The sequence below is a fragment of the Thermobia domestica genome, chromosome 4, assembly GCF_964235325.1.
Source record: "Thermobia domestica chromosome 4, izTheDome1.hap1.1, whole genome shotgun sequence".
Classification (NCBI taxonomy): Eukaryota; Metazoa; Arthropoda; class Insecta; order Zygentoma; family Lepismatidae; genus Thermobia; species Thermobia domestica.
This window is the reverse complement of record NC_137457.1, coordinates 320,022,456-320,039,663: the sequence shown is the minus strand read 5'-3', so window position 1 is coordinate 320,039,663 and position 17,208 is coordinate 320,022,456. Positions and strand designations below refer to the sequence as shown.

Below are 17,208 nucleotides of genomic sequence, written 5' to 3'. Positions count from 1 at the left end.
TTCAGTATATCTACTAGAGGGCTCTGATGGGTCACGGTAACTTTGTTCGCAGTTCAGTATATCTAACGGAGGGCTTTGTTGGGTCGCAGAGTCTTTGTTTGCAGTTCAGTATACCTACCAGAGGACTTTGTTGGGTCGTGGTAATTTCTGCTCGCAGTTTAGTATATGTATAGTGTTTGTTTCATGTAGATCTCAACGAGAAAACATGCATCTATAGCAATTCCTCCTTTTGTAAATCACCCCGTCCTTCATTTGCATCTCTAAAGACACATGTACAAATATAGTGAGGAAGCGGGAAGGAAATTTATGCTTATATTAGAATAACGCACTGCTTCAGCTAGTTTTATATATATATATATATATATATATATATATATATATATATATATATAAATCGAAGATAACTTACCCCATTTACAAGAAGTGTAGGAAGACTATCTTGAGATGAAGACATGTGTATTGGAGGAACTGGTACCTTTAATGTAGTCGGCAAGCCATCGGGTAGTCTGGAGTAATGACTAATTACATGTTCCAAGGAATCCAAATAGGGTCCATCGTCTATAAAATAGTACTGGTCCTACGATTAAAAATAGAATATATAAGTAAGGTATTTAGATGATAGTTAGAAACTAAAACACACTGAAAATTTACACAAAAGAACAAAATTCAAAGAACACATATGCGTGAGAAATTGAACCAATATTTCCGGTCTGTACAGTTGAATTAATTATATTTACGAGTTTGTTGTCTGATCGGTCACACATTCTCTCTTAAAAAGTAATGCTTAGCCATTCACCAGAGAGACTATGCCACAACTTGTGTTGAGCTTGGACAACCCGGAGTCTATATTAATTAAAAACGTTGTGACGCGTGTGTCGATGGGGATACTTTCAGACAGCGAAAAACCCGAAAATGGTTCGGATTGCACTATAAGCAACAGGCCCTGCAAGTCTTATACAGCTTCAGTTCTGAACAAAGACTTTAAACCAGGGTGTCTACTAAAATTTCAAAATGAAATTTCGTGACCTTTTCTTTTGCAAACCATAAAATTTCGTAACATTCTCAAGTGCAAATTTGGCCGAATATTCATACATGTGATAGAAGCATAGTTTGGTTGCGATTTGGTAGTGTCTAAAGCCGACCATAGACATTTTTGGTGATGAATTTTCACGTTTTATAGAACAATTTTTCCAGTCTGCACTTATATTTGTACAGATAAAAAACCTGTGACCCAAAAGCTAAATTTCGTGACTTTTTCATGGCTTTCATGACCGATTTCTGATTTCGTGACTTTTTCATGACTTTCGTGACCGATAGACACCCTGTAAACTTTAATAAATTTACAACGGTTAGATTAGATATTACATGAGAAAATTAGAAAAACCAACCAATTTTATTTTATACCACATTTTCTATAGGTCCTAAGCTAGCGTATGCTCCCGCGTCTTATCGCGAACAGTATTTTCGTTTTTTCATATCCTTGCGTCTGTACGTCTTCGAGACTGAATACGTGAAGGTGAATACACACACAATATTATCATTCTTATGCGCGCAGGGGCCGCGGTGGCTCAGTGGTAGAGCGTTCACCTCTGGTGCTTGGGGTCCCGGGTTCGATCCCAGCCCCCGCCAAGTGAACTTTGTGGTGGACAAACACCGTGTGCGTGGGTTTTCTTGGGGTTCTCCCGTTTCCTCCCACTTTCTTCATTCCACCATTTCATTCATTACTCATCATCACCGTCTCCTTTAGCCTAACCGGCATAACCGTGGGACGTAAAACTCAAAAGATTTCATTTCATTTTTTCTTCGACGACTTGGTAATAAATAAATAAATAAATTAATTAATTAATAAAAAAAAATATTTAAGACCGGGTCTACCATATGTGCAACACGTGCAATTGCACGGGGCGGAAAAATGTGTCACAACTATATTATTTAAAATAAATATTTCTTGTTGGACACAGACTTCATGATAATGATGATAGTTAACTTTACTAAACTGATCTTCTATTTGAATACTACATTCATAAATCATGTTTAGGTCGCATTAGTTTAAGGTCACACGGGGAAGGCTAAAGCAAATGGTCAAACAAATCTCAGCATGAATTGCTTTATTGTTGTTAAACACAACAACTCAATTCTCGAATTGTAGGAACATCTGTTCCATTTAGTTAGTTATCACAGTTTCGATATGAAAACTAGTCTTGTCTTTGACATAAATAAGTTCCTTATCATTAAAGGTGGAAACAAGTTTTTTTTTTTTTTTTTTTTTTTTAAACGGATGTAGAAGGAAAATCAAGAAATAAAGATAAAAGAGCTAATTGTACTGGAATTGCAGACTGATATGGAGACTGAAGCTCGATATTGAATTCTATAAAAAGGATCGCCATCTTTCTTCTGCAGGTGTGTTTGCTTTATCTTTCATTAACATAATAGATTATTACTTAAAGAATAAAAAAAACATACACAATGAGATTGTAATTGTAGTGTTTAGTCCTTTCTGAGTGCAAGTGCACTTTCCTTCCCCTTCGTTGCTCATGATGGGGTAGGTAGCATACCTATAATTGTGGCTTTTAAGATTTGCTCTTTCTGGAGAAAGCAGGGAGGAGGGAGGTTATAAATTGCTCAGTTGAGGTGAAATTATTTCGAGTTTAACGTCCCTTTCAGCAGTGAGACTATATGAGACGGGACCTACTGATTAACGTGGTATCCGAAAAACATGAACTCCCGCCGTGAATCGAATCCAGGTCCTCCATGCTACACGCGCGTACGCTAACCGCTTACCCACGGAGATCGGTTACAAATTGCTTAGGTCCGGCCTTGCACTCATTCGCCTCGTACGAGTCATATTTCGCCGAATTCATCTACAGCCTAAGGTGCAAGGAAAACATTTATGCAAAAAATAGTTTTGATGATCTGAAAAAAAAGTGCTCCGTCCCCCCTACTCCTGTTTGGGGCTGTATTTTGCAAAATGCCGTCAAGTCTATAGCATGGCATGCAAGAATAACATTTATACAAAATTTCACAGTTTACTCCTAATAGGTTCGGACATATGGAGAACGGTGACTCCTTAGGAATCGTACTTTGCAGAAACATGTTTTATCTATATCCTAGGGTCCGATCTACACGTTCTACTTTGTAGGTTTGCACGTCTTATCTACAATCTAGGGTCCTATCTTACGTTGGACCTAATAGGTTTGCATATCATATCCACAACCTAGGGTCCTACACGTCCTACCTAATAGGTCTGCATGTCTTATCTACATCCTAGAGTCCTATCTACGTGTTTTGCCTAATAGGTTTGCACGTCCTATCTACAACCTAGGGTCCTATCTACACGTTCTACTGAATAGATTTGCACGTCTTATCTACAACCTAGGGTCCTATCTACACGTTCTAACTAATAAGTTTGCACGTCCTATTTACACGTTCTACCTAATAGGTTTGTACGTCCTATCTACAACCTAGGGTCCTATCTACACGTCCAACTGAATAGATTTGCACGTTTTATTTACAACCTAGGGTCCTATTTACACGTTCTTCCTAATAGGTTTGCACGTCCTATCTACAACCTAGGGTCCTATCTACACGTCCAACTGAATAGATTTGCACGTTTTATTTACAACCTAGGGTCCTATTTACACGTTCTACCTAATAGGTTTGCACGTCCTATCTACAACCTAGGGTCCTATCTACACGTTCTACCTAATAGGTTTGAAGATCTGTTGATGAGTGTATCACTGGATTTAGGGGTACTCTTTAATATAGATAAAGAGACTGACTGGATTTTCACTGAATTCTATGCACGCTGTTTTAATTCTCAGGGGCCTCTGACAGCACGTGATCTCAGTAGGGGTAAATTGTGGTACTGCAAAACACCTCACTATGTAGACACAAACTGAAATTTCGTTGTAGAAATATCTATGCAAAGTAACCTTTTGTAAAGGGTTATTCAAAAAGCGCGCCGGTTTTAAATCGTCTGGCAAATTTTTGTTTCTTGGTTGCCGACATTGTTTCGTATTGTTGCTCTAGCCACAAACATTCCGATTGTCTCCTTAGTCTGAATTTCTAGCATTTCTTCAGTCTGTGTCTAGCCATGAAGCAGTTTACTATAGTGCAACGTGTGCTAATTGTGAAAACTTCGGGCGACTGTCAGGCTACTTCGCGCGGTCCTAGGGCGAAATGAGGCACCAAATAAATCAACAGTTCGCAGACTTAAGGAAAAGTTCATTGAAGTGGGTTCAACAGTGAACATTAAAAGTTCTGGGCGTCGTCGTTGTTGTTGTTCTGAGCAAAACATTGCTAAACATCAGGCAGTAATAGTGAATTTCACGAACAGAGTTATTGCATGCCAGCGCAATAGAGGAGGTCATATGCCCGACGTAATTCACCATACCTGAAATCGGAATGTGTGATGAACATGTGTATGAATTTTGTTAGTGTGTTTTGAAAAAAAAATAAAGTTTATAATTTCGCATGAAACAAGGTCACGTTAAAAATAAGGACTAACCTTGTACCTAGAAAAAATATTTTTTCTTGCATAATTTTGACCTTTTATCGCGTCTTCCTAAGTAATTTCTCTCTTTCTTCTATATTTGTGTCAATTATTCGTCCACATGCAGGGCATTCTTGAAAAATCAGCACACACAATCTGCCGGAAACCGATAATTTTTTGTGAAGTTTATAAATCCTCATACATCTTCATTTTATGGACGTCTATTCTTGAAAATTGTTGAATTTTAAACCACTTATACGGTATAAAGAAAGCTGTTTACAGAAGTATGCCACTAATAAGGCTAAAAAAAACTATTTAAGTAAGTTTAAACAACTACGTTCTTCCAACACAACGCCACATAGTGAGTCTTAAAAAGATGTTCTCCTTCGTGAAATTTTATTATTATTTTAACTATTCTGTTCCCTCTGTTAATTTTGGAAATTAATGTGTGAAAAAAAAAAAAAACCTCTATGTGAAAAATACTCTTGCCAAATCACTTAATGCCAATTACTAGGCTTTTTCCAGTAGTATGCTTCAGAAAGAAAAGTTATTTGTGCTCCTGTTAACTTCAAAAAGAGATATCTAACTAATTAATTAACTCTATAGCATATGGAACCCGGAGGTTCAATCCTGTGTTCAGAAAAGCTCTCCATTGACTTCTGTACTGAGCCACCTGGATCCAGTTTCTACTTTATATTTCTATTTCTGTGAGATCCATCTTAATATTGTCCTCCCATCTGCGCCTAGGTATTCTCAATGGTCGTTTTCCGGTCGGTCTTCCAGTTAAGATTTCGAAAGCGTTCCTGCTTTCTTTCATTCTGGCTACATGATCTTCCCACCTACGAATCCTAGACTTGATGACCTAACATGGTAAACAATATAAAATAACCATCTCCTAGTTATAAAGTTTCTGCCATTCCCCATTCCAGTTTCTCTTGGGTTTGAATATTCGTCTCAGGATTTAATTTTCAAATACTTTCAATCTGTGTTCTGCCTTCCAAGTAAGAGACCATGTTTCGCGACCATACAGCATAACAGGCATGATTATCGTTTTATATACTTTAAGATTCACATCCCTTAACAAAATTCACGACGGCATAAGATTTTGAACTGAATAATAACACGTTAAAACGACATATCATTAACTGCATTAGTAGTGCTTTGTATTGGAGCTGTAACTTACTTAAAATAATAATCTTCTTCTTCTTCTTTCAGCATCAGGAAATATGCGAGTGTACAACAAGGTTAACGTACGTCCTTCCTGAGTAGAACGTGTCACTAAGTTGTTTCTTGTTGGACGCATTATACCCCACACAGAGAATGACGAAAATACTTCGAAACACATGGTTGAACGGATTTCCTCTCTGACTCATAAAATCTGCACTACTGCATATTCTTTAACTTCTGACACTACTATTTAATCGGTATTCATTCGGAAATTATTGACGAAATATGATTTCTAAGATTGATATTCATTTAATTTACTTCTGAATACGACTGCACTAAAAAGCTTACCTTTTTACATATTTGAAAGTTAAAAATATGTTCCGCACAAACCATCGTTAGCACATATGATCCAGCAGATCTTCCACTTCTTCTAACAAGAAATGCGCCATCTTGCTTTTCGTATTCTTTTAACACTGCTATAGCAGCATTCCTATCCATAATACCATGAAACCAATCTTTTCTGTCTGCCTTGGCTGCTGGCGCTTTGTAATCCCCTGGAATAAACATTACAAAATCACTCAGTAAAGCTGTCAGATTTTTCAGAGAGAGGGAAAAAAATACGATTTATAGGGAAATAAAATGGAACATATGTGATTGAAATTTGGGCTACCTCTTTGATTATCTACAACTAAGATAAACAAGTCATGATAGTAACCAAAAAAGTTCTGCCGCTTTTTTACACACCAACTTCGAACATAGATATGTCACCTAAGATGTACCTGGAAGATCAAAAATAGTCCCCATCAGCATCGATGACCTGCTAACGTTCTGGAAGGCCATGGATTCCATCACAGTAGAACTCGGTGGGCTATGAAACGAAGAAGGTATTTTGCATTTTGCATCCCTATTAGGAATTTGAACTGGCGTCCTCTAAGGTGATTGTCCAAGGAATGGAACAGATGATAATCGGACGGTACAGTGTCCGAGCAGTATGTCGGATACAATAGTGTTTTCCATCCAAGGCGTAGAATGGTGTCCCGAGGCTTAGCGTTGCCCTGTAACATGAGAACTTCTTTGTGATTCAGAAGTGTTGGCTCCAGAGCTCCTTGAACACGGCTCAAATGCTGACAGTACACAGTTGCATTGATGCTCTGACTAGCTGATAGCAGTTCCGGATGCACGATGCCGCGAACAGCCCACCAACACACAGGAGGATCTTGTTCTGGTGCACTGCTGGTTTCGGCTGTTTTGGAACCGGTTCATGGGATACTAATAGTGATGATGGCGTCGCGAAGCTTCGTACAGGATCCACTTCTCATCACATGTCAACACCCTCTGCAGAAATGGCTCCTTCCGCAGATGAGACAGCAAAGAAACATAGATCTCGGCTCACGTTGCCTTCTGACCCGGAGTCAAAATCATGTGGAACCCATCGACCCAACCTGTAGTGCTTTCCAAGTTGATTGAGATGCTGCAAAATGGTTTCTCCACTCACACTGAATTGTAGTCCCAGTTTTTCACATGTTTGGCCACTGTTCGCCTCAACTGCTGTCTGAAGGTCTTCACTTTGTACATGTGTTGGTCTTTCGGCACGTGGTGCTTCTTCGAGTGTTTCGTTACTGTCCTTAAACTTGTTAAACCACCGCTGCACTGTCCGCGTAATCATGACACCTTCACCAAAGGTCTGGCATATCTTCCGCTACGCTGCAGCGGCGTTTGACACCAGTTTGAACTCGTAGAGCATATACGCCCTTATGACGCCCTGTGGAAGTTCCATGTTCACACTGTCCTTACGCAAGTTCACGGTGTAACTGAACTGCCACAACCAGGTAGTATGTTGGATATACTCACACCAACAACTGAACTTCGCCTTATCTCCATTCGCCTTCAACTCACGGTGTGAGGGGCAATGAAACACAGATCTTCACAAAAAAGCTACAGAACTTCCTTGGTTACCTCTCTCTCTCTCTCTCTCTATATATATATATATATATATATATATATATAATTTGTGCTGTCTTTGATTATCCACAACCAAGGAAACTAACATCTTTTTTTTGAGTGTCTTGATTCTTGAAAGTGTTTTTTTTTTTTTTTTTTTTTTTTTTATTTCTGTGGAATAAAGCAGATTTCCCTAACTTTAAGCATATTTTGAAACATTTCCCCGACTTTAATGTTCAATGTGAACCCTATAATTGTATTCTATAGCACTAAAAAGTAATTAAAGATTTGGCTACTAAAAGACATGAATATTATTGGTCTCTAAAATAAACATACTAAAAAATGCGGTCATTCATATTATTATTAACGGATTTTACTTACTGAGCAATTTAAAACATTCCAAATGTCCATTTTTTAAAGCTAAGTCAGCAGGTGTCTGATTTGTGGGAGTTCTCGGGTTGGCTGGAGCATTCAACGAAAGCATTACTTTAATTACTTCAATGTGTCCTCGACTAGCAGCTTCATGAAGTGGAACCCATCCTATACAAAATAAATTTATCTTATTTAATTGGTCCAAATGAAAGCAGAACAACTCACATTGATCATAACAATAATACACGAAAAATATAAGAAGAAATAAATGTAAAATAAATACATAAATAATGATTTGCTAGAATCATAATTATGTATACAGAACTATTATGAATTAACTAACTCATTCTATGGTCTATAGACTCAAAGTTTAATATCGTAAATCCAAAAGCTTTCCATGACTTCTGTCCTTAGCTAAATGGATCCGCTCTCTACTTTGTATTCCTATTTCTGTAACATCCATCTTAATATAGTTCGCCTATCTGCACCTAAGTCTTCCAATTGGATTTCCAGTTAAAACTGTAAAAGCATTCCTACTTTCTTCAATTCGGGCTTCATGACCTGCTCACCTGAACTTCCCAGACTTGATGACCCTAACGATGATTAGTAAACGGTATAAACTATGCAGTTCCTCGTTATGAAGCTTCTGCCATTCCCGTTCCTCTTGGGTCCGAATATTTGTCTCACGATTTTACTCTCAAATACTTTCAGTCAGCGTTCTTCCTTCAGAGTAAGCGACCATGTTTCGCAACCATACAGAACAACGGGCATGATTATCATTTTATAAATTATAAGCTTCAAATTCCTCGACAGAATTAACGACGACAAAAGATTTTGAATTGAATAATAACAAAAATTCCCATTTTTCAGTCGACATTTAATTTCTTCGTGGATATGGGTTTGGTCCATTAACATCGATTCTAGATATTAGAAAGTATCTACTTTGTCGAAAGTATTATTTGATATTTTAACGCAGCCATAATTTGCAGAACACTAAATACATGGAAGTTCGCCAGAATCGTAATACTGTGCAAAAATCAAATTATAATTAGTGGTTTTAATAAATTACTGATTACGTAATCATCGCAATATGCCGAAACTCAAATTCAGTAACATTCAACGTTAACACGTTGTATATGGCCGCTCGGCACTGATAATTTTTATACGTCTATAGTATTTAGTACATACCTGTATCAGTGTTTCTCACTTGTACATTTGCATCACCCAACTGGATTAGTATGCGAACAGTGTGTGGATAGTTCATCTGGCACGCATACTGAAACAACGAAGTAAAATAAAACTATTATTAAACGTAACAAACTCTATGCACAAAAAATTTAAAACTTTAAATGTTGTATTATCTTTCCAAATACGTTTTACGTTGCTCTATTAGATGACATGTTCGTACATCTAAAAATGATAAAGGAATGAATATATATATCTCTGAATTTCAAACATCTGCATTTAGAATCTGCATTGTTCTTTACTTCTTAGCTCTGTTAGTAATTCATTTATACAGGGTGACAATTAATTGATGACCACATTGTCATTACAAGTTTTGTGATAGTTTTTTCTTTGTTGTTGTTGTTGTTGTTGTTGTTTCTTTTTAGGTTAATATAAAGAACAATATTTGTCAAATTAAGTGGAGTAAAATAGATAGGTGGAATACAGTAGGGCGAGCAGCAATCCCGGAATTTTATTTCAATTGCAATTACTTTATTATCACTGTTCAAAAAAGGTTTCGTACTACTTTTAGTGTATGTGCAGCTCCTTCTCGGAAATCAATTCTGCTGTATGTGGGAATCCTATAAAAACAGAGGCAGTGTAATGGATGCTAAACGTACAGGTAGGCGTAGATTTGTACGCAATGCAGAAACTGCTGGAAGGGTGCGAGAAAATGATGTTATTGTAACTGTTAATGGCGATCGTTACAGACAAATGCTTAGAGATTTTTTTTTTATACCTGAGTTACAGCGTTGGAACCCCAATGTTAGGGACATGTTCTTTCAGCAAGACGATGCAACAAGTCACACAGGTCTTGAAACAAGACAATTACTGCAAAAGACATTTTTCAATCATGTGATTTCTCGCTTTGGTGACATCGAGTGGCCTCCCCGTTCCACAGACTTAACAGCTGCATTTTTAATTTTTTTTTATGGGGCTATCTAAAGTCTATGTCAACAAACCAAACAACATAGAGAACCTGAAAGCTGCCGTAAGAAATGAAATTCACTTGATAACACATGAACACTTGCAAAAGTTATAAATGACGTGTTAGTTCGTTGTCAGAAATGCATACGATTCAAGGGAGGATAACTAAAATCTGTAATTTCCAAAACATAGGCAATGTATGTTAATATCCTGTATTTCCATATATCACACTACTTACTACCTCAATTTTGTAGCTGTAAGTTTCACACGAATTAAATTATACTTTAAAAAAATAGTAACTAATTAATTGTCACCCTGTACATTAAACAAGTTTCAGACGACCGACGACGTAATTTTATACTGAAATTTAACAGCTGAAAGTGGAGAGCATAACTATTACGAATATAAGTTCAATTTCTTTGTATTTTTATTTTTAATTTTTTTTACAACTAATATCCTGTTGATCATTTGGCTCAATACATACAATGTACCGTAAAATGATTGGAATGATCCAATAATAAATTTAAAACATACTAAATTTATAAATGTTCATGTCAATGTACAATTTTCAATATTATGTACACGCATGTCCAAAATTATTGTCGCGTCTATAAATATGTTGTTCTAGGAATATAATTTGATAACGAATTCGCTCGGTATTTCTTATAATGTTAGTATGTGTATAATCGGCAAAGATATGTATGTGGTAAATTTCACGTCAAAAGAGAAGTAAATAAGAACAATTAAACGAAAATAAAACTTTCTTCTCCATTTAGCAACATTTTGTTTTACTCATTCTAATTTTCGTATTTATAATTATTTCCTTATGAAATTTACCACAAATATACATTTCCTGATTATACACATAGTATCAGTATTAAAAGTGCTCTGCAACATCATTATCACATTATATTCTTACAAGAAGACAGTTATAGATATGCGACAATCACTTTAGACATGAGTGTACATGCTACGTGTTAGGAGCATGCGTGTTTAGGGTGAAAGATTATGTTTTAAAAATATCATGAATTTAGGTGTTAAAAAATCAGTAAATTTTGTCAGACTTCTGCATGTTTTATCAATTAATTACTTCCCTTTATACCAATTAATATCAACAATTCTGGAGATTGGAATCCGTTAAAGACTATGGCGCTGTGACCAAAACGGGTCTAGACTTTACGAAAACTGTACATTTATCCAAGTTAGCCATAGAGAAAAATGACATTGTATAGGATGAAGCTACTTACATGAAGAGGAGTGTAGCCGGCAAGATCTCTGCAATTAATTAAACCTCCTGCTCCAATTAATTTCTTCAGGATTTCATCTTTCCCAAATCTACTGGCGAGATGGACAGCTGTTTGGCCTTCCAGATTTTTTGCCTCAAGGCTTCGGTAGCCGCACTTTAGAAGCTCTGATACAACGGTGTAATTACCTTAAGAAGAAAGAGAAAAAGAAAATGTTTTTGAAAATTTTAATGAATAATACATACGAGGTATGTTCAAAAGTTATCCAACCTTTGGTTGTCAAAAATACATTTATTGATGTGGAAATCCGAAATACTAGTCCACTTCAAAGTAGTCTCTTTGGTAATACACATACCTCTCCCAGCGCTCCCGTCATTGTTGGAAATACTTCCGGAACGCAGTTTTTGGAATGGTGAGCAACCCTGCCGTCGCATTCCATATGATGTCTCTCTTGAGTCAAATCGGGTCCTTTTTAGTGGCATTTTCAGCTTGGGAAATAACCAAAAGTCACACGGAACCATGTCCAGTGAATAAGGAGCCTGACGACACACAGGAATGTTTTGTTTGGCGGTGAAAATCCGAATCAAATTTCGCGGATTCTCCTCATGACAAAATTCTCGTTCAAAATTGAATGTGCCGATGCGATTGAATTGTTTCCGCTTTGGCAACATTTGATGCAATATCGCTGCGCAAGCTTTTCTGTCATTTTAACAAAAGACGACAGCTCACTACACGTCTACTTGAGCTGTTGACAACACTAGATTAAAGTTACTAACTACGTGTTACGAAATGTTAAAACAAAAGCCCAATTTTCGAAGTTGGATTACTGAAGACAAACAAAATGTTTTATATTTGAGTTTGTAGTAACTGATTTGTTAATCAATCTCTGGGCACTAGTTGGATCTATGTTGTAAATATCATTCAAGAAACTAATTAAATAATAGTAGAAATATGTAAAAGTTCGAGTACGCCTACAACTATTAAGGTCATGTAACAGCATCTATGTAGTTATTTTTAAAGGCATTTTTTGTGTTTATCTAGACTTGTTTTATTACTTCCAACTATTCATCATTAAGTGAAAACATATTTCTAAGCGAACTTGTATTTTTTCTTTGTTGTTAATCAGAACGATGTTGCGCCCAACCTCAGCTCGAGCTTCGGCTCGATTCACCTGAGTCATCGGCTCGAGCCGGCTCAGTTGCGATGAGCCACCCGCTCAATTCGGGACGGCTCAGCTGAGTCATCAGCTCGGTTCGGCTCAGCTCAGGTGAGCCATTGGCTCGGCTCGGTTCGGCCCAAATGAGCCAAGGGCTCGGCTCGTCTCGGTGGTGACTGAGCCGCTCGAGCCGTTGACAACACTATGGCCCATTGCCAGAAACTGACGCTTTCTGGGGGTGGGAAAAAATTCACGACTGCGCATGAGTGTCCCCTCTACATCTACATTGAAGAAAGTCTTTCGCACTTCATTGGTTTACGCGGGAAAAAAATAAGATTCAACAGTTTTTGAACACACCTCATACATCTGAAACACTTGAGTATAAACAATACATATGCTTTAAATTTACATGTAGTGAACAAATACTGTGTTCGTGGGTTTTCTCGGAGTTTTTCCCACTTTCTTCATTCTAACATTCTCATCCATTTCATCACCACCACCTCCCTTAAGCTCGGTGCTTAATCGTGGGACGTTAAACAACAACCTCCTTCTCCTTCTACTAATACTAATAATACTTCCACTCGTCGCTCATGGAAACTTCATAACAATCCGTATAGACCCAATTTACAACGCAAGGGTTACACTTATCTCCTTTAAAAATTAATAATTAAATTTGGCTATGGAGTAACAATGCACTGCTTACGTGAAAAAACTAAACATAGGGTGATTATAAATGATCCATCGGATTTAACGAGTTGTATTCAACAATGTATAACACATAAAATAACGAATGATATATGAAAGTGTATCCAAGTTTCAGACATACACTACTGTTACAATTATTTGATGTGACTTCCTTTCGTCGCACAATACACGCCTTCGAGGAGTTTTGTTCGCCCCACACGCACTCTAGCATATCCCCACGAATAGTACTAAATAGAACTGTAATGCGATCCTGGAGTTCTCTCGAAGTTGTTAGTAGTAGTGGAGGCACATACACTGTGTCTTTGGCATGACTCCAAAGAAAGAAAAAAATATCACGAACTGTCACATCAGGAAGCCTACGAGGCCAAGGGAAAAGCTTCGATACCATCTCAGAATGCATTCGTAGCCTGGCAGTGCAGTTGTTAACTGTCTACGAAATGCACGCTGTACGATAACAACGGAAAAAACATTTCTCATATTCCAAAACAGAGAAAGTTTTCTGCTGCATGGATGCCATTTCGGAAACTACCCTTGTGCTGCCATCGCCACAAGTCAAGATAACGAATATGAGAAATTAAGCTTTCAAATGTATTTTTCAGTTTTATCAATAGTACAAACTTATTAAATTCAAAGCTTTCAACATAATTCACTTCAAAACCCGATAAATCATTTATAAACACTTCCACAAACGTTCTTGCCATTTTTGACGTCCCATTAACCATGCGCTCACAGGGAGGAAACGAAATGACACACGTGCCTGGCAAGGGATAGGGAGTTAGTTTGATAATCGACCTCAGGCACGTACCCCATAGCAGAACATGCCGCGATCTGCGATGTGATCGCAGAAAATTTGCCGCGCCTGTGCAGAAAAATTCCAGAGAGAGAGAGAGAGAAATAGCCAACAGAAAAGTGTAAAAACATGCTTGCTATGTGTGGATATCTTAAATGCACGGACGACTCGCATAAATATAGTTTGAACTGTTTTTTACGTCACGTAAAGCGTATTTTAACAATTGCAAGTGTTTCGTCTGCAGAAAATTTTTGACTTACAAAAGCTCATCACAGAAAGACAACCGAAGTTTTGCCATCGGGGCACGTAATACAGGCACGTTGCACATATACAATAGCCATAACTCGTCCACTGTCGAAGAGAAATGGAGGTATCGAAGCAGCTTGTTCGCGTGTTTATTGTATGATTTTAAAGTGGACTGTCAGCTCCTGCATCAAGTAGCCGCATAAGCGAGGCATTTGGGAAGAATGTCGTGAACGAAAGCGCCGCCAGACATTCGTTGCAGAAATTCTGTTCGAGAGATGTGAACCTTTCGGTTGAACCTCGTAATGAACGACCAAATGTGTTCGATGACGAGGCCCTGAAAGCAGGCGTCGAGCTGGATAGTGATTTAACGTGTGATGAACTTGCAGAAGGTTCCATGTTTCCACTGGAAGAAGTCAAACTGCATGTGTGAGATAGGGAAGTCATGTAAGTTAAGGAAGTGGGTACCCCACACATTGTCGGCAACCAACAAGGAACGAGTGATATCCTGTTTGTCCTTGCTCAGTCGGTGCCTGATCACACCCTTTTTGATCGCTTGCTCACTTGTAACGAAAAGTAGATCCTCTATGATACTCCCAAGCGTACCAGACATTGACTGTCCCCACATGATCCTGTTCCCCGCACCTCAAGACCACCTCTGCACCCACGAAAGGTTATGCTCCCTGTGTGGTGAAATTGTCAGCAAGTGTTGCATTATGAGCTCCTTCTACCTGGTCAGATCATAACTGCTGACCTCTACTCTCAGCAGTTGCAAAGGGTGCACTGTGCATTGCGGCAGAAGAAGCCAGCATTGCTGAACACAAGGGTGTGCTGTTTCTGCCCATGTGACAAAGCCAAGTCACATGTAGCAAAGAGCATACGGGACACAGTGCCATGCATCTATTTACCGGACCTTGCACAAACACATTACCACCTGTATCATTCCCTCGATAACCACTTCCGGGGAAGATCCTTCGCAAATAAGGGAGACCTGTGGAACGCACTTACGGACTTCTTTGCATCTACGACCGCCTAGTTTTATCAACAGGATATTGTGCAACTGTAGGAACGTTGGGAAAAGATGTTGGATACTGATGGAAATAACTTCAAAACCTAAAGGTAAGTACCGTCCACTATACTGCTTTTTGTTTATAACCGCTCTCGAACGAGACCTTTCTTGATTACCTTGTAACCAACTCACAAATTTAAGAAGTCTGGCAAAAATAAAACTTTTTTTTTTTTTTTTTTTCTGCAACCAACAATATAACTAGAATACTGTGCTGGTAATTTCACTGCCTTATTATCCTTCACGACAGCAACAGCCTACCCAGTGTAAAGATATTTTTAATATTACCTTCTTTGGTAGCTCGATGAAGTAGATTAGTCCGTCCATGTCGCCTGCAGTCGTGGGGTGGGGGATCCTTCTTGCACATCCGGGTAAGCTTCGTCACAAGACCATGGTCCTCTTCTTGGTAATATTCTATTAGCGTCTCCAAACCATGGATTATAGTCTCTTCGTCTAAAAAGAAAGAAAATCTTAATATAAAGCGGTTAGAACACCTCGCTTAAGATGATACTGAACCTGGGAAATGTAATACAAACTGATGTAGAGATGCATATGACTGAACGACTCTCCTCACCCAAAGTAAGGCCGGGATCTTGTAGAGACATAACTCAGCCTCATAACGTTTCAACCTCAATCTACGTATCAATTTTACCCCTGGACTCGATAAAAAAGTTAATGACTTATTAATTTTTTGTTTAAATTACTTACCAGTAATTTTCTTAAACAATATGCTAAGACGCTCGAGTATTTTAACAATAATTCTGCTTATTTGATGTTATGAAATTCTTACCTACATTAAGAATTTTTGGCTTTTTTTAAAGGTAAATTATAGACTTTCAGTCAAGGTCAAGCAGCAACAGAATCATCCCTATTTATCCTAGGATCATGGTTCGCACCTCATTCTCTTCAGAATAGAACAGCCTTTCAAACAGTACCATTTACATTTCCAGTATCATGTCCCCGAGGCGGGAAATTTTGAGAGAAATCGGGATTTTTACTGAACACACACACACATGCACATAAAAAAAGCCCCTCTGGACCCCCTGTTTTAAAGCAGAGATCTGAAACAAATCTGAAATATACTAAGGAGTGTAGTAAATGTGTGTACAAAATCTTAATTTTCTAGATGTGAAAGTAAGCCCGTCAAAAAATAATATCCCCAGATTCCCTTACAAAACACGATTTAAGGTGAAAATTTCCTGAGACATCCCTTATTTATCCTAGTGTCGAGGTTGGTACATCACTCTCTTCAGAATAGAACAGACTTTCAAATGGTACCACTGATATATCTCCATGTATCTCAGGCGGGAAAACCGCCAAAAAAGAGATTTTTTGTTAAGTATATATCTATATATATTACCTTTTTGCCCCTCTGGATCCCCCTGTTTTAACGCAGAGATCTGAAAAATACTAAGGGGTGCACTACATGTGCGTGCAAAATTTCAATCTTCTAGGTGCAAAAGTAAGGCCTACAAAAAATAATAAAAATAGGCGAAAACCAAAACATATTTGTTAAAAAAGTTTTTACGTCATCACCCCTATATCTCGAAGCAGAATGGCGTGAAACCATACATATCGTGTTCTACAATGTCTCTAGACTTGAATAAACAAAAATGAAGTAAAAAGCTTTATTGGCACTTTTTAAAAAGAATAATGAAGACACTACTTCAGTGCCTAAAAATAGGTACTAGAACTTAAAAGGGCTAAGTTCTGGATCATTTTAGAAATAATATAAAGAATTTTAAAAAATATATGACCGGTAGCAATCCACAACGTGGTTTTCAAACCACTACTCTTATCTGTGAGTCTGCTCCTTTTTATCTCCTTCATGTTTCTATTAGTTTTCCTCCCATTTTTATCCTCCAAGATGAAAGCTCCAGG

General features: G+C 37.8%; 1 protein-coding gene across 1 annotated transcript in view; it reads right to left on the bottom strand.

Annotated features, from left to right (window-relative positions):
- Shark (SH2 ankyrin repeat kinase) overlaps positions 1–17,208 on the bottom strand; it is a 66,801-nt gene that overhangs the window by 36,682 nt on the left and 12,911 nt on the right. The window contains exons 4-9 of the mRNA XM_081756610.1: positions 15,616–15,780; positions 11,371–11,555; positions 9,161–9,248; positions 7,982–8,140; positions 6,008–6,213; positions 410–577 (exon numbers count right to left, since the gene is read on the bottom strand). Coding sequence (XP_081612736.1) covers positions 410–577; positions 6,008–6,213; positions 7,982–8,140; positions 9,161–9,248; positions 11,371–11,555; positions 15,616–15,780 — 971 coding nt within the window. The remainder of the gene's footprint in view (positions 1–409; positions 578–6,007; positions 6,214–7,981; positions 8,141–9,160; positions 9,249–11,370; positions 11,556–15,615; positions 15,781–17,208) is intronic.